Source organism: Camarhynchus parvulus, chromosome 1, assembly GCF_901933205.1.
Source record: "Camarhynchus parvulus chromosome 1, STF_HiC, whole genome shotgun sequence".
NCBI lineage: Eukaryota > Metazoa > Chordata > Aves > Passeriformes > Thraupidae > Camarhynchus > Camarhynchus parvulus.
In genome coordinates, this window is record NC_044571.1 from 71,073,692 (window position 1) to 71,093,128 (window position 19,437).

The 19,437-nt window shown below is 36.7% G+C and overlaps 1 protein-coding gene across 7 annotated transcripts in view; it reads right to left on the reverse strand.

Moving 5' to 3' along the window:
- Nucleotides 1-19,437, reverse strand: part of SGCG (sarcoglycan gamma) — a 104,891-nt gene that overhangs the window by 69,277 nt on the left and 16,177 nt on the right. For 2 of the 7 annotated variants that reach the window (XM_030955054.1, XM_030955035.1), the window contains exons 2-3: nucleotides 5,432-5,523; nucleotides 3,514-3,642 (exon numbers count right to left, since the gene is read on the reverse strand). Coding sequence is in view for 1 of the 7 variants with exons in the window: in XM_030955017.1 (XP_030810877.1) it covers nucleotides 4,562-4,567 (6 nt within the window). In the remaining 6 variants the exon portion in view is untranslated. The other 5 variants (XM_030955045.1, XM_030955026.1, XM_030955017.1 and 2 more) reach the window with 4 other exon arrangements.

Below are 19,437 nucleotides of genomic sequence, written 5' to 3' on the forward strand. Positions count from 1 at the left end.
ACAGCAACCTTTTCTGCCAGACGTACAAATATCCTCCCGTGGCTTTTCAGCTCATAGGGAATGCTTATATTAAAGTAATACTCACTGTTAGTTTTTTGGCTTTAAGTTCTGAATCCATCTATTTCCTTCCTTGTATTTCCAAGTAAAAGTCAAATATTACAGTCAATTCTCATTGACTTACAGCAACGTGCATTAGTTGGCTAACACGTGGCTTGAGAATACTGCTAGCTACCAATCCCACATATTTATTAAATTGTTTAAATTAAAATTAAATGCCCTCTTCCATGAACTCTGAAGCACTGCCAATTGGACCAGCTAGTAATACAGCCATGTGAACAAACAAAACCAGTAGATAATTAATAATAACAATAAAGTGAATAGTCATTAAAATCTGAACAAATTCTGAAAATCCTAGAGAAAACTGGGCTGCAATGGACCTCTGGGGATTATCTATTCCAGTTCAAAGCCGGATTGGAAGAGGCGTTTGGAAGGAGCTTGATATCTAGAATGTTGCTAATGTAGCCTGATTTGTGGTTAGGGCTCATTCCCACAGCTTTGCTCTACTGACTCAGCTTCATTTCAGAGCATTTATTTTTTTAAGAAACTCTTTCATTTTATTCTGTTTGCAGCAGTCTGGAGTCACTAGAACATGTTTTTTATTTAATTATTACTGCCTCTCACTTAAAATCCTTTTCCTCAAAACTGAGAAAATTGGGTGCAGTGGAACTTTGCAGACACGTCTACTTCCATCAGGAGCCTGCATGCTTCTCTCAGGAAGGTCTAACAGCTTGGAAATTCAAGGTAGAACTTAAGTGAAACTTTAACATGAAACAGGCTGTTGTACTCTACACAGTCAGCCTTTTCTGAAAGCCACTAGTATCCACAACTAATAAGGCAAGGATGCAAAAAGTCTGTATAAAATTTAGTATCTGGCACCTGGAATACTGGGAAAAGTTAATGTGAAGCAAAGGTACTAAAATTTCTGTTCCTCAGAGCACTGACAGCACAGCAAATAAAAGGGGAGGAACTGAAGAGTTTTAACAGTCATTACTACAAGATGATTCCACCCCTACATCCCCTTATTGAAAACACATACATATCTGATTCTTACAGGCAACCTTCAGGATATACATATCCACAGAGGAACATACACCTTATTGAAAAGCATGTGTTTTATGGCTGCCACCAGCATTATCCAACACTTCAGTACATACCACACTCCATTAAAAAAATATTTATGTATTTTAGTTTATATTTCTCTTCACAGTCTTATACATACTTCATCCACCACAGAAACATAACCAACCATGGCATGAAATGCAGCAACTGTTTAACAGTTTTTGGCAGATATACAGAAAGGTTTAATGAGAAGACTGGCCCAGGTAGCCAAAGCTAAGATGAATTAAATAGTGAGAATACTATTACCCAAGCTGTAAATTTGACCAGGATATTGAATTAACCTGTTATTCAAACTGCCATGATTCTTTTAGCCTGGTTTAATAAATAAAAAAGCAACCAAACCCTATGTCAATGTCTACACCATCCATCTCCCATTCATTTTCCTTATCTCCTTCAATGGCTTTTGAGTTTCTTGGCCAATTTCAACAAAATTCAACAGACAAGCAGATGCCTCAAATACTACCTTCCTGCAAACTGTCTGAAAATGAGATAACAGAGAAAATAAGAACCCCCATTTATGTCTTTACTGAGGGACTGCAATGGGCATGAAGACCTTATAAAATATCAGAAAACTGATGTGAGAAAAAGACCTTGTAAATGTCTCTGTTACAAAAAACCTTTAGTCACTGCTTGTTAAATATGTAAGACAATCAACTCTGAGAAATAAGTCCACAGGAAATCCAGCTTACTTAATTCCAAGTCATGAAAATAATTAAAAACAGTAAGAGGTTAAGACCTGGGATTTGTATTTCATGTACAAGGCATTACTTTCCACAGGAAGGAAAAAAAAAATCTCATGAGGCTATTCAAGCAGGAAGATCTTTGTACACATAACTTTATCCGCCTTATGATTATGAATAAAACTCAAAATATAACATGCTTTAAACCACCGAGTTTTCAACCAGGAAAGAGCTGCATGCTGTTAGCAAAAGCATGAGGGTTTGGAAAAGAGATTTTAAGTGGTTCCCTCTAATGCTGGGCTTAATTTAGACACTTTTATTTTTAATTTAACCCCATGCACTTGTTTTTATCCTTTGGTGGTATTCTAGGAGCATTTTTTCTTCATTACATAGTAGAAAGGAGGGGTGTATCTAACAAAACATTTGTTTAGAAGATAAACAGAAATCCCTCTCAGCCAAAGTGGCATCATTTGTGACTATCACAAACAAAATTTCCAAAACCTTAACTCATGGCAAAGTTCCAGAACTTTATGGTACAAAGTTCCTATAGTTCACTCAAATGGACTACTCACTTGCAAGTGGCTGTGCAGACCAAAATTAATCTCTCCAAACACAGACAACATCAGTAACACTTACCTAGGCCCCCTCCACAGAAAATGGAGATAAGACAGACACTTCTAGGACATGAGTCACGTCCTCCTCAAGCAAGAGGAGATGTTAGACAGATTCAGTAAAAACACCCATATCTCAGTAAAAGGAGCCTAGCTGACTGTTGTTGATGCACTAAAATCACATTCTCACACTTGGGCAATATCCTGTTTTAGGAACTTCTGTGCTCAGTCAGAGTCATGATTAAGTATGCAGCACAAGCAATTGTTGGTGGCAAGACACCAAGTATCATCCAATAAATCATTTGATAATGAGTCAGTAATCCACTGATAACTAGCTGGTAATTTTCTTTCAGTAAGAGAAATTATCCACTAGAAAATGTATTTGAATTCAAAGAGATTACAAACTTGCAAAACAAGTTCTGTACATAGATAATTATATGTCCTATATTAATTTAAGTATGTTTCACAGAAGTTAGAAATAATTTTGGTAACAATTCCTCAGGTAGGAGGTTTTTATCACACAATCAAGCCAAAAAGAAGTGTTCAGCAGAACCATGGATCCATTCTTGAATAAATTTAACTTTTGGTATGTGATAAATAAACTGAGAGAAATCTATAGCTACAAGCGTCAGAGGTTTACTACTGTAAATCAGATATTTATGTAAGTACAGTAACATGATACTGTAAAAGATTTAAAAGTTACTAAACTTAAAATTTCTAATTTAGCTTCTTAGTATTACAGAAGTGCAGGTTTAAACTATGTAACTTTTAATTGCAAAAACAAGTATAAATAAACTATCTGAATCAAAAATAATAATTGTAGTTAAAAATGAACACATAATTTAGGCCCTAAAATAAATCACATAAGCATCAAAATGATCCTTAAATAAGGAGAAAATCAATCTGAAATGTTGCACAGAAACGTAGACGGGGAGAAGCTCACTATAACTATGTAACAAGTAAAGAACCAACAAAAAAACCTTTTTTAACATTCTAATGTTTTAATACAGATATAAAGACAATTTTTAAAAATTGTTACTTACCTTGGAGATTTGAAACAATGTGGACTTGTGAAAAAACTACAACCGGTCTCTTTCCAAGACAGAATTGTCTAACTTTTCCACTACTTTCAGATCTGGAGTGGAAGATATTTTAGGTCTGGCCAAATATCACTGGAAGAAAATTTGTTCACATGTTTGGCTACGTTTTGCATTCCATCCTGTTGCTCTGGCACACAGACACAGCTAATTATAATCTGTGACATAAGCGTTTAATTCTACTGCTAAAACAGTTGTGTACTGACTCCAGAAATGAACTTATGGTAAGACATAACCAATCCATAATGTGCAGTGAAATCGCTCAATCTGTCACGTAACACCAACTTCTTTATTAAAATCTGAGAATGTGAGCACTCCATAGAACCTGCCTGTAAAAACCATTATCAGAGCTGGCTGCTAACAGCACTAAACGCAAAATTAGAAACAAAAAAGACTTCTGCTTTCTTTTATGAAACTGTATGTAACATCCCAACTGAATTTTAAGAATTCATTTTCTGAAAACTTTTCACTTTAAGGTTGACATTATTCTAGCTATAATATATACCATCTGGCATATAAAAAGTCTCTTTAAAAAAGGAAATACAGGTATTGTAATATAGCTATAATAGCACATATAAATTTTATACAAGAACCATACTAACAATTACCAATCTTTCCAAGAAGTTAAGCCTGTCTTGTTATCTAAAACACAGATGCATATATATGCATAGACACACACATAAATATTAGGAGCTATAAAAGTTGCTTATATTACATATTTTCAGATTTCAGACATTATAGGAGTTATAAGACATCTTTTTTTTTTTCCAGTATCATTAAAGCTTTGAGCTCTCAAATGCAGAAAAAGAATTCCAGTCTGGCACTGCTTACATTACATACCTACACAAACATTGACCAGCAGACTTCTTGTTCAGCCTCAGATATGTTAGAATCTGTGCCAGTAGCTTTCCACAATTTAAAAAGCATTAAAATATACATATGTATGATTTACAGAGTAAAAGGTTTGTGCTACGTGAAGCATTGCAATTCTCACCCACATTCGGACAGTCTCATTTCTCAAAGCACTATGTTTCCTTTTTCTCAGCCTTGTGCTCACACTGTCATCACGCTTTAGAAGACAAAGCTCCTACCACACATTTAACAGCTGCAGATCATAAATTTAGGACTGACACAAATCCAGCTGCTCACAGGCTTACAAGAAACTTTTTTTCCCTTCATGAGTTCTGTGGCCATAAATCCTTTATCAGACTCTGTTTACATATACAAATGGTGTTCTTTTCTCTGCAAATAAATTAATTCATCGGTATCTGCCAAAAATGACAAATATTTCCAATAAAAATATTTATCAATATTTTTAAAACAGATTTTGTATTTAATCTCAGGGTTGTATGAAAGAAAGTGTGAGGAAAGCATTTGTATGTTGTGTTAATACCAAAGCTTTTCTTTAACTGAAATTCCTTTTAAGTAGTAGAGGAAGAAACCTATAAATGATGGGAGAGTTTTGAAAGGTTCATTATTTAGTGATTATTTAGGTAATTGGGTATTCATGTCTAGGGATTTTCTGCAAAATCTTTTGCCCATTCTTGGAAAAAATCAGAGGATCAGATAAAACTGGGTACATGACCCTCAAAACCCCAATGCTTTTAACTGCATTTATAGCATGTTTTCTTTTGACACATTTGTAATTACTTGATTTCTAAACATATAAAAAAGATTGACTAACATAGTGCCTATTGAAAGATTAGATCCTATCGCCCAGTAGCTCTCTTTATGACAGAACTTTGTGCTATTTTCCATATCTGATTTCTCTTCACTAGCCTAGACGTCTCTTTTGTCCTGCTCTTCCACATAACTAATTTTTGCAAAGTTAAAGCTTGAAAAAATGAAAAGAACAAATAAATACCTCAGTTAGTAACTTCTGAAGTTCTCATGAAGTAGGACTGAAGCAAGAGCAACTGTCAGTGAGTTCTGTACCATCTGAAGGCAGCTGTCCTCCTATTTAAATGCACAGAAGGGAAAGAGAAAGCAAAATTTTGCTTGAGTATGGAGAAAAAATAAGACATATTCATGAGCTGCCCTCCTCACTACTTCAACTGATAACATCTTACAAGTGATAGGCCAAAATTCACTCAGCTTAAAACAGTGACAGAAAAAATGAAACACTGCACACCCAAGAGCTGTTTGGACTGCAAATGTTCATGACAGTAGAGTAAATGCAAAATAAACATTAGTCAAAAATCTATGTGCAAAATAATAAAAAATATTTCTGTTGCAACTACAAGATTGGAATCCATTAGTATAATGAACAACAAATTCAATTATGGGGTTACATTGCATTTGTACAAAATCTAAATATTTCTCCCCCTCCTCCCCAATTTTCTGCACAGTTCAAGAATGTTGGTATCTCATTCCTCACCCCAAAACTGCAAACCTCCTTTTCAACTGGATTTTGATAGCCAATGGCTGACGACTTAGTCCTGGAAAGGTAAGTAATATATTTATCTTCCACATTGTCAGAGTCCACCCATAACAGCACCTGACTAACCAGAAGCAAACTCATCTCAGGAAAAAAACCCATCAGAAACTATTTCAATATTCTGCTACTTCAACCGATTTTACATGTTTTCCCTCTCTCATTTGTTTTTTTTTTTTTAACAAACATTTGATGTATGCCTGTAAGATTTCAAGAACATCTGCTTATTTCTCAAAGTACAAAACAACACAGTGGTGGAGAAGACACTATCAGGTATCAGTTTAAGTAATTCATCCAACTAGAAGGACACAGAAGACATTTGGTCCTGTCAGATATTTTTCAAGTCTGTGAGATGTTTAAAGGCTGTGATAAGCAGTGGAAAGCAAAGGGTATTTAAGTGGCGATAAAGATTTGGTAAACAAAGGGTATTCAGGAAACAAGACTATTCTAGCCTGTATAGGAAATGGAATTTATCTGAAATACTGTGATTATGTGGAAAACACTAAAAATAACTAAAATTAGGTTGTACAGATGTATAAATCCAGATGATAGCAGAGATCTTTTTCAACCTAAAAGATTCTACGAAACAGGAGTTTTGAGATATGAAATATTAAAATATAATTTGGTAAAGGTTCAGAAAGGTCAAGTAGTACAGCAAAATCAAATTTAAAGATAAAATGGCAGAAACTTCGGGGGAAAAAAGTATGAATGCAAAACCAAAAATTAACCAAATTCTAAAACAACTAAAGTTGGGGATAACTGTAATAATGGCCAGAAAATATTAAAAAGTAATTATTTATCAGAAATCTCTGGACTACCAATAACTGAGGGGAAATGTCCAAGTATCATCTATTCTCATTCTTGGGCATTTTAGTTACCCATGAGCTTGAATACTGATGCCACAGAAAAAGCACCTTTTCAAAAATGATGTTTTCCTGTTCTCCTGACTTCCCACTATGTTACTGACTCCACTGTGACACCAAGCAAGAAGTGTTGGAAAGAATTTTTCTACTGTTTCCCTCCAAAGCATTTTGAATTGGCTATGTTCAATGTGCTTTTTACATTTTTAAGGGATAAGACAGCTGTTCATTTACTGATAGATTGAGACCTTGCCTACTTCTAAGGACAGGGCTATGGTGAATATTTAAAATGGGATGTAATCTTCTAAGCCTGAGCTAAAAGAGCCTTATATCTTTCCCATATAAACAGAGAGAAATACTTGAAAGTTACTCTTACACCAATTAAATCTACAAAAATGCAATTGTTTTAAGGAGTTACAAAGCGGAAAATACTCCAACAGGAACCTTTAAAAATATAAACATATGACCTAAAGATATAAAGCTTTAAGGGAGATCTGCTTAGACCATTCCATTACATGATATCTACAAGGAGGTTTAAAACAGCTTTGAAACTTGGAATATCTATGTTTCGTTAGAGAATGAACAACAATAAACTAAAAGAGAATAAACTAAAAGAGAAAAATCTGAAAAGTAGTATGCAAGACAATACAAAAATTAAAGAACTTGTAAGTATCCAATTGCCTCGTGTGTCAGTGCACGGCAGGTCTGGTTTCTAGGAAGTTTTTTTCATCTGTGAGCACGAACAGCTGGCTGTGGGTCTACTGCCTGATCACCCCAACAGTGCTTCAATCTCTGCTTCAGCTGTTGGGTTTCTGTTCCTTGCTGCTGCACCGCTTTTCTCTATCCTGTTTTTTGATGTGTTCTGTCACCTCTCCTGCCCAGTACACTCAGTGGGTCCAAAAGAAGAATCTTTTTTGCTTATTGTTCACCAGCTCTACTCCATCTCTTTTCAAATTCATATAGACACAAAATTAATTTATACAGAACTGTTTCAAACTGTCACAGAGGGCTAGTTAAGGTTTTTTGGGGGGAAGGATGTTTTAAATGGTATCTTCTACTTGGATTGCATCTTCACACACTCGGATTAAAAAAGATTTCATTTCTGTGAGTATAATTCTGCATGAACCTTTAAAGAGATTACGTAGTGAAGCAACAAGTGAAAAGCTGTATTGTACTCTGTGCTCACCACTGTACTATGCGCAAAGATGAGCCTGACAGCTGCCCTGGAATATAGGTAAGTAGGGATAAATTTATCTTTTAAGAGCAAACAAGAAAGCTCACATTTGTAGACCCTTCCAAAGAGCCAGCTGAAATGATTAATTTGGAGTCTACAGCTTATGCAGACTGGAAGACACAATGGAGTGACCTTGCTATAGCACTACCTTAAAAGTAGAAAAAGTTGCCTAACTAAGTATCAAGGAGGAAATACCCCACCAAACACTAAATGGCCAAGCAGATTTGTAATGATTTTGTGCCATTGAGTTGTTGGTATAATTCAAGTATTCTCCTAAGCATGAAGTGCAAATACTGTTAGCTTGAGGAAGTTAATTGCTAGCTTTTACACAGGAAGGAAACCAGAAATGTTTTTTCTTTGGTATAATTAACAAAGCACACAGAAACATATACTTTGGTTCATATGAAACTCACAAATATTCTGGACAGGAGGGTAGAGCAAAGCACTTTTTAATAGGTGTGCTATTTTGTGCACTGGGATTTTTATTTTAGGGTATGATTCATTGCGCACCTACTCACAGCTCCATGAGCAAGCACTCTGTGACAGGCAGAATAGTGTATTTACAATTCTATTCCATACAGTATGTCAAATCACTTCTACAACAGACGTCAACAGCACTGACAAGCAACAGAGAACCACATTTCATGTTCTCTGGTCATAACATTTCCTCTTACATCATCTCATCTTTACTAAACACAAAACCAACACCCCAAATGCACTAAATGTTCAGAGCAGGATGGTCTAGTCTGCCTTGGGATATCTGAATTCTGAGGCATTCAAGTGAAACACATGGCTATCACTCAGTATAGTTGGCTGTATGATAAGAATACGGAATGACTGTCCCTCCATGGTAGAACAAGTTTGTTAGGCCTTTGAAGCCCTGCCTCTGTACCCATATTCTCATATCACATAATGGCTTGTACAGATACAAACCCTAAAGAACAGAATTATTTTAACACTCTCCCTCGCTTTCTTCCTATTTCTTTTATCTTTAATTTTTCTTGCTTCCTTCCCTACTCACTGACAGAGCAGAAGTACTGGTAATCAAAAGATATAAAAGTCTGCCATTTTATTATTAAATGTTATATTTCTGTAACATAACATATATTTAACTCTGAGAAAGTAAGCTTTTATCTAATTTGCATTTGAAACAAAAGCATATAAAGGACATAAAACTTTAAGTACAGTTATTCAGTATCTACTTATCAGTTAGAATAGTATTCTCATTCAGTACCACTATGCATCTTCCCAAAAAGAAAAAAAAAAAGAAAGGAGGGTGGAGAAAAGGCACAATAAAAAGGATTTTTTGTGCTACAGAGTAAAACACCCTAGCCCCAGATATATTAGGGCTATTATTCTGGAAACTAGAAGTTATTCTATTATTCTGTAAACTAGAATTATACAGTATTTTATAGCATTTCCATTTTTGACTGCAAAACTGAGTCTCTCACTTTTAAATTCCCAAGAAATAGTTAACACATGTACCGTGGAGGTAGAGAGTCAACCCACCAAAACAGTTCACACCTTGAAGGCCTGGGCAATCTTTGGTTAACAAAAAGTTACACACTGGGTTTGCATGGACAGGTTTTGATAGCATGGGAGGCTACAGGGGTGGCTTCTGTGAGAAGCTGCCAGAAGCTCCTCCCAATGTCCAACAGAGCCAATACCAGCCGGCTCCAAAACAGATTCACTGCGGGCCAAGGCTGGGCCAATCAGGAATGACAGTAATGCCTCTGGCATAACATATTTAAGAAGAAAAAACCAGTTATTGGGCAGATGTAACTGTGGCCAAAGAGTAGTGTAGTGAGAATATGGGAGAGGGACAGCCCTGCAGACATCCAGGTCAGTGCAGAAGGAGGGGCAGGAGGGGCTCCAGGCACTGGAGCTGAGATTCCCCTGAAGCCTTTGGTGCACACTGTGGTGAGGCAGCTGCCTCAGCAACCCATGGAGATCCACAGGGATGCAGAGATCCACCTGGAATCCATGGAGGAGTCCACACTGGAATAGGTGGATGCCGGAGAGGAGGCTGTGTGACCCTATGGGAAGCCCCATGTTGGAGCAGGCTCCGGGCAGGGACCTGCAGATCCATGGAGAGAAGCGTCCATTCTGGAGCAGGTTTCCTGGTAGGACTTGTGACCCTGTGCGAGATTCATGTTAGAGCAGGCTGGGCCAGAAGGACTGCACCCCATGGAAGAGTGACCCACACTGCAACAGTTTGTGAAGAACTGTAGCCCATGGGATGGACTCACGTTGGAGAAATTCATGGAGAACGGCTGCCTGTGGTGGGAGGGACCCCATACTGGAGCAAGGGAGACTCTTCTCCCTGAGCAGGAGCAGGAACAACATGTGATGAACTAACTGTAACCTCCATTCCCTATCTCCCTATACTGCTAGGAAGCAGGAGGTAGAGATGAGAAGGAGGGAGAGGTAGGGAAAGGTGTTTTTAAAATTTGTTTTTATTTCTCATTATTCTACTCTGATTTTATTGGTAATAAATTCAGTAATATCCTCAAATCAAGTCTGTTTTCCCCATGACAGTATTTGGTGAGTGATCTTTCCTGGTCTTTATCTCAACCCATGAAACCTTCATTATATTTTCTCCTCCCCCAATCCAGCTGGGAAGAGAAGAGATAGAGCAGCTTTGGTGGGTGCAGGGCATCCAGCCAGAGTGAACCCACTACACATTAAAAAATAAAACTTAATTGATTTCCCAAGATCATTCCATGAAGAATCTGTACTGAACCATATTTAAGAATGCAAGACCAAAGTACTTAATTCAGAGTCACTCTTCTGGATCAAGATGATTGTCCTCACCAGACAGACAAAGGAAGCTCAGCACTTAGCTCAGGAGTTTTTACCTCTTCTAATGTTTCTAAGAAGACAAAAAGAAAGGCTATGCAAAGGAAGCAGAAAATGGACAAGCAATTCTTCTTATCAACGACCATAACAAAATAGCAATTTCTGCTCCTTTCTTTTTCTGTGGAAAAAGAAATTGAACAGCCCTTAAAGAGCAACTGTAGAAGGGAAGACAAAATAATTTTTAAGAATCTGGTTTGACATTCTGAACTTGTATTGAAGTAGAGCCTTAGTACCAAAGGTTAAGTCGCAGCTCTTGATCCATAAGATCTTTTCTGAGCTACCATTCATAAGAAAGACCGTAAAAATAACAATAATAATGTTGTTAGTATACCCCAACTATCTGTTTGCCCTACTGAGATTTTAGCTTTGCCAAAACGCAAGCAGAAAAATTAGGCACATGAGAAGTGAATTTAATTAGGAACTTGCCATCTGGCATAAGCAAGCAAATGTTAAGTGGCACCCTTTTAATATGAAGAAACTATAATCAACCAGGGAACAGACTATAAGCTATCTCCTGTTTGATTGAAATGCTTAAATTAGCTATGGGAATAGTGTAATTATCTAGTATTTTGACGGGTTATCCTCGAGGCTGAGCTGTAGGCAACCACAGCAAGCAGAGTAACCATAGTAGAAGTGTTGACTTAAAATTGACAGATTTAAACTGATAAATTTTGGCAGTCTTTAAGAATATGACATCCCAACTTATTGAGCAGAGTTTCAATATACTTGCAAAATAAAGGGTTGCATCAGTTTAAATAAGAAATAAAGTAGTGCTATCTGGAGCAATATTTATTACAATATGGCATTCCATTCTAACAGGCTATTTTGAAAAATAATAAATAATAAAGAAAAAACTAGTATGGAAATAGACTACAAAATGAAGTAGGTTCTACTTGGCTGCTCTAGTTGTGCAAAATAGGAGACAATTTGTTTGATTTTAGTAAGAAACTTTATTACCAAATGCCCAAGTTTCTCCTCTAGTGAACCTGTGATTCATAATAGTTTCGCAATTACTAGTCAATGTAATTGACTAGTAGGGAATACATTCATTTTAACCATAATCAGAATGTATGGTTAAAAGTCTTCTCCCCTGTTATTTACTCAAAACATTTAATGTCACATCTTTACTTCTCACACTTCACTGGCTTTGCATCAGCTGAAGTGACAACAGCTGCATCCTAGTTGGTATGATAATCTCATTTACTGTCTGGATAACTACACAAACGGGCTGCTTCATTTTCAGCTGTGCAGTCAAACACCCAGTCCATCAACTGTTAGAAAATGGTTGCACGGCTAAACACAAAGCCAAGGCACAGATCAGCCCTCCAGCAGAAAACAACTTTCAGAAATTCATTGTCCATTTCCTAAGATAAAGGTGTCTGACCATCTCCAACCTACTGTGATGACCCACAATTCCCGTTAAGGGTGGGCTGTCACACCTACTGTTATGGTGTATTAATCCAGCAGATAAGCACCAAGACCAGTCTAAAAGTGCATTGTTCTAGTCAGCTCTTATACAAAACTGAATGGACCCCTTTATGCACAGTATAACTAGCTGCATACCCAGTTTAACCATGTTTTAAAACCCTCTCTACTTTTTCTAGCACTTTCTAAGGAAGTATCCTTGATATTTCCCAGAATACTGATAGGAAGAGGTCTTAGAGGATAACCAGCTACATACAAGCAGTCAGTACAAAGCCTTTCAGATTTTCAGAATGTGTACATATATTCGGGCTCTTTCTCTTTAATTGCCATTGTAAGACTTTATAATTAACTGATTTTACTTGCCTCATAGGAACCTTAGAATCTGATTCTGGGCTTGGCAAAACCATCAATACCAGAGCACTTCATTTTTATATTCTCAAGGAAGTTCTAGCAGACACTTGATGTACTTCTCTTTCCTCATTAACTTTGCTTGACGTGCTTAGATTTTAAGCTTGTCCTTAAGTCAAGGGCATCTTGCTTTACTATCAATACCTAGCAGTTCTTGTTTCTTACACAATTTACTGCTCCTTGTCTGTCTTCTATATAATATTCCCAAAAGAATAAAAAAATCAATGAAGATGCAGTTTAAAAACAGACATATATCCTAATACATTGATGGGTGCATGTGAAAATACTTTCAGGTATCTCTCAAAATTTCCCCACAATTCTCTTCTGCTTGCCACAGGACTGAGCAAATGGAAAGGATAGCAGTTTTGTTTGCTACTGAAATAGTATAGGGAGAAAAGGTCTGGTCAAGACTATATTCAGATTTCCTCCTGAGAACGGCATAAGAAGAGAAGCAATATTTTTGGATATTTATGTTCTCCTTACATTTTTAAGACTGAATCAAGGTGGGATTGGCACTCTGACACCTGAGGCTAGAAGAGAAGTTGCCTCCAGCTGTACTGAGTTTCATGACAGCTTTCCTGGGCATGTTGTTAGCTGAAGACTGTAAAGTCAGGGAAGACAAACACTGAGTGTTGCATTTGTGATATTTAGCATCCAACAGCACATAGGAATACTCTTCCTACAGTGATATGGATACCCAAGTGACTGAGAAAAAGTGAAGACAATGACTCACATTGAGGTTACACATTCAGGAACTGGAAGGAGTTGAATGAAAATGTGTTTGCATCGTTGCTAGGGAAGTTGTTTAATCCTTGGAGCAGATTGTAACAATGCTTCACGCAAAGGCCATGCATTGAGAGACCAGGATGAGCAGCTGGTAAAGTACTGTAGGAAAGTTTGACCTTACTTTGAGAGAAACTAACAGAGGAAATCCCACAGAAGACAGAACCTGAACAAAGAAGGAGCACTTTGAGGCTGCTGGTTTAGTACCAAATCTGCAAGAGAAAGACACCACTTTTGCTCTTGATGCTTAATGTGAAAGTTACAGGTTAAGGAGAACAGCCTTTAAGATGTAAAAGACTACCTCTGTGAGCAAAAAAACTGTACACACCGAACATTCTCCAGCAGCAACTTCCACAAGATGACACAGGAAATTAGAATACCCTTTGAATCATACAATGTAACCTCTACAGAACAGGTCAAAAGACAAAGAGATTCTTCTACATTAAATTGTATCTCTTTGCTCAAGTAGCATTTTACATCCTCATATATTGCAAGGATCTTGTCTTCACTGCAAGTGAAGTCTTCACTTGTCTTTCACTGCAAAAGAATAGATTGGGCTTTGTTTTATACCATTATTTCTACATGCAGCATATTCTTATAGTAAGTCTATACCTTAGGTAGCTTGCTTTCTTTCCAAGCAATCAACAGTTGAAACAATGATTTGTACATAGTCTATACACTGTCAAATAGCTCCACTTAAAATCTTCTTACAGCAGTACAGATAATCAGGTAATTTGCATTTGTTAATGGTTGTATGGTTAAAAAATGGAGAAAATATATCAACCTAATTCATATCTATATGAGCGTTATACACTCATTTATAATTAAAAAAACCCCAACATAAATAACAGAAAATATTTTTGGCTATATTAATTTTGAAATGGCATATTCAGAAACTATGAAATTAAATATGACAAGAAAAGAGATTCGTAGTTCAACTTTCACATTTAGTAAACAGTAAAATTTACATGCTTACTTATATTCCTCTGTGAAAAATATAACTACCTTAAAATACTTTTTTTCAAATTTTTTACTGGAAATGCCACATAAATTCAACTACTTGTTCTGTGTAGGCCCAGAGAACAGATCCAGCAGAGGGCAAAGGCCCTGATTAGCAAGATGAGGTAAAAAATAGCAAGACAAACAAATGGACACATGGTAACTAATAGTGTGTCAAGTTCTTCTGAACTAAAGTGACCTTATACTTATTTTGCATTCCCAAAAGGTAACTAAGCATAAATGAGCTTTGGGGTTTATTATTTTTTTTCCTATTGAAAGAGTAATTATAATTAGCAATGCAGAGAAGGTTCTGTGTCACTTTCTCAGAATCACCAACAATTTCAAACTTTGAGATACATATTTAATGTGCTTGGTGCAGGAGCAGCACTACTGATAACTGGCTATCTCTGAAGGATGCTTCCCAATTTCCTGTAGATTGCAATGCAGCATCTGTAAAAATGTCAAGCACTAACAACTCTCACTACTCATTCCTAAGCCAAACCCATGCAATTCATTACAGTTCTTGGTTTCACCTGCTTTAGGAAGGATCCATAAATAGCATCCTTGTGAGAGAACATACAATTCCACAAATTAACACTTTCCTGAGTATAAATAGTGTAACTGTTTTGGGGAGTTGAGTCCACCATAGCTAGACCCGGTGATGTGCTTTTGGAGGTATCTGTAACTTTTCTTAAAGATGGATGTTTTTGTCATCTTGCTTTGTCATCTTTTTAGGCACTGTGAAACAAAGATTCAATCTTAAGAGGAAAGACAGAATTTAAGGAACAATCATTAGAAAATCCTGACTTCTGCAGAACTGTTGAGCTACTTCTTATCAAGAATAGTAATGAAAATGTAAAATATAATTTTGAGAATGAAATTAACAAATGTCTGCCTGGTGTATTTATGTTAATCTGGTGCATTTATGTTAATCTGGTGCATTTATGTTAATCTGGGCTAATGATCGGGAACAATAGCCTTTTTTTGAATAAACTACATGAAAATCTCACCTAATAAAGTAAATATTTAAAAGGAGGCTATTGATTTTATAAAGAGGGATGTTCACGGAGGCACTGAAAATGTACACTAGACTAATCTCCAAAAGAAAGTTTTACAAATGAGATGCTTTGAAACATTTTCAGAAACTAAAATTTTTTGTAAATGACTCAAACTGTAACAATGCAGAGAATTCAGCAGCTATAGAACATTTGCTGCATTTCCCATTTTCTCTATTAGCAATATGAAATCAAGGTGAAAGCAGAAAAGGATTTTATGGCTGTGAGACAATCATAGAATCTCACACCAACAGACTTAAAGAGGGCTCAAACAGAGAAAACTGTGAATGTGCCTGGACAAAGCAACTGCAGCCAGCCTATAAAGCAGAAAAATGTATCTACAGACAAACTTACGGGGGAAAAAATGGCATCCTGGTGTACCATATCAATCTCCCTGCCAGAGTTCTCTTACTGTCTTAATAGCCACTCAGCATGGGGCTAGAGTCTAAGTCCCAGTACAAGAACAATTAAAGAAACAGCAGGACCAGACATAGTTACAATATGACATTAATTTTTTAACAACTGGAAAACAAACAGTCCCTTTGGAAAGGTATTTAACTTCCTAGAAAAGCTTTTTTTAAAAAATGAGTTCATTGAAATTTCCCAAATTGTAAATAAGGAATTGTCTTCCACTGTCTATAAATACTTTACTTTCTGTGTTAGAATTTGATTTTATGAATAGCCATTGAACTCCATTTGAGATAAAATTTTCTCATATCATATTTACTTTCCAGCTGCTTCAAATAATTTACAAAAAAAAAAAAAAAGGAAAAAATGTAGCATAAAACCAAAATATTCACTATCTTCCCTGCACCTGTCATTAAAGTGGATGACTGTACAGCTTTTTACCACAGGACTTAATTCAAGCCACAAAAATAAAGTCTCTTTTCATCAAGCTTCTGTCTGTGAAACTCTAATTCAGCATTACATAGGGGAATTCTCCTATCAGCATTCATAAACACCACACATAGCTAGGAAGAGAAACAAAGCCTCAGATGGTTTTGTTAATGCCATCCAACACCTCCCACACCTTCTCAACTGAAAGGGCTGTTATATCTCCAATCCCCCTTCTATTCTGATATTCTTGGTTAAATGCATTTTGAAGCCCCCTCTCATGAATGCAGCTTTCAAAACCAAGGGGGAAAATTATCCTGACCAGTAATAGCATTCCTTCCTTGGATAATTCCCAAGTGCATTTTAACAAAGGGCAAATTTATCCTAATCACAAAAAAATGAAGTTTCCCCTTGCAATGTCCATGGGAGGAATGCTCTAATCCCGGCTCCACTAACATTGCACAAGACAGAACATCCATGCTGCCATTTTTGTACCACTTCGATCAGTTCCTTGAGATGCAGGGAATACACAGAAAAACTTGCCTCTTTGACCCCACCTTCTTTGATGGGCTCACACAAGTATTGTAACAACAGCTGATGGCATGGCACTACCCAACCTCCAATTAAACAATGGTGAATTGAAAACACAACTGTAGACTTTGAAAATGGTGTTGTGCTTGATAAGTGGATTTGCAGTAAGATGCCTGTGGTTAAAGAACACAGGTACTGAGGTCACTAAGTACCAGTAAAATCCTACAATGGGTGGTTTGGGTTGGAAAGACCTTAAAGATCATCTAGATCCTGCCATGGGCTGGTACTGTATGCTGGTGTCAGAACCGGTTCCAAACATGACACCACATATGTGAGGAGAAATTGCTGCACTGAAACAACAGAACCCACTTCCCACTGTGAGAATGAAGAGTAAGGGACACTTTCTGTAAGGCTTACACATGCAAAAGTAAAGAAAGAATATCCTTTTTTATATGTTGAGCATGTAACAATATAGAGCTAGCTTCAGAAGCTTAAGGCCAACGAAGAACACCAAGGGCTGACTCTCTCTAGATTAATAATATTTTGATGCTTTCAGCAAGGAAAGCATCAAGGAAACACACTGAGGGATTTTCTGTCTTTCCAAAGGACACCCTGACAGTTGGAATAACATGACTGATGGAAGGTCCTGTCTGACTAAAGTATTCTGTCCTAGTCTACTCTAGCATACCTTACATTTCCATCACCTGGATTTGCCATTCTCCTGTCTCATCACCCAGAATCAGAAGGCTCTTTTGAAGCTTTTTGGTTGATCGTATTTCTAATTTCTTTCCAAACATCACGGCTCCAAACCCCAACACAGCCCTTTTGATATGTGCTATCATGGAAAAGACATGCGACGTGCATTGTGCAAGATCAGTGTTATGTGGACAAGTCTCAGCACAAACTGTTGCATATCTACAAAGACAATGTTTCTCTGCTGCAAAAATTCAGCCTGCATTTTTACTCCCTGTTTCCCAAGATTTAGCCATCTGTTTATCCTTCCGTAACCCTACTACTTGTGCCACAGCTGCTTAGCTTCTTAAATTTCTGGTCAGGAAATATCTTGAAAGTTTCCTGAGAAAATCTGAGGAATCAACAAGAGAATTTTTACTGATGTTATTCTCCATGTGCAGTTACACATGATGTCATACAGCTAGAATGAAATTTAAAACTGGAATTGCTCAAAAGGCTGATCTAAAATTTGAAAGCAAAAATATCTAGCCACATCCCAAGTCAAAGTAATTTGCTTTATCTGGTTCTTTTCATAGCTGCTCTGCCTTCATGACACATACTTCAGAAGTTTAAAAATTCATCTATTTTTTTTAACTTCTCAGGGTACAAGAACAACAAAATCAATGTCAAAAAGCTGCATCTAAAGCTTTCAGATGCATCAAAGAACCAAAATTACAAGCGACGATGCTGAAGATTGACAGAATGGAAAGAAGCTTTTAGTTAGGATTCAATTTCCTGAAAATTAAATACAACTATCAAAGGGGTAGCAGTATTAAAATGAAGGTTGAAAACTGTCAATTTTTGTTAGAAAGATTACTTTTAAAGTGTTAAAAACTAGTCAGATATTTTTAAGTCAAATAAGAGCACATTAACAGCTTAAATGTTCAGGTTTACACGGGTAGATGCACACTAAATTACAAAGAGAAAAGTTCTTAAGAAAAAGCAGCTTACATCTTACAGAGAGGAAAAAGAAGCTGTTATAACAAACAAAATTCCATAAATTAAAAAAAACATGTAATTAGAATTATAATGTAAAGAAACATTCTACTTAAGTCAGGTAGGGTTAATTCACCTATTTAATGAACCAGTGCAAGGAATTCTGAAATCTGTTTTGGCAACCTATCCATAGTGATCTAGGCACAATAAAAAAAGGGGTGCGGGGGGGGGAAGGGGCAGTGATTTTCATTGTATTCTCAATTCCTTCTAAACCCACATCGTCTATATGAAGAAATTCTTTAGGAGAGGTAAAGAAGAGACTAGTGAATACATGCATATAGAGGAGCTCTTTCCATTTCTTTCTTTTAGGTACCTTCTAGATCCACAGCAACACAACTTTTTGATTTACTCAAGATAAACTACAAAAGCACAGACAGCTGTTAGACCAGTACCTCTTGGGCAGAAGACAGAAATCAGTTCTTTCCATCTCTTTTCCTCCTTCACACACACAGTTTCAGAAAAAAACCCAACAAAAACCCTAATGAAAACAAAACCCCTCTCCTCATAATCACCAAAATATGGCTCCTGCCATCACTATCAGAAATACAGACTGTCATTTACCACCAGCTGGTATGCAGTTTATCTTATTTACATGTGTCATCTGAGATGGAATGACTCCAGCCTAAATATCCACAAGGAAAACTGCAGCATTTTTCTTTCACTATGTGTGCTTCAAGATGTCAAACCTGGGAAAGAGAGTCCAGCTACTAAAATGTCTGA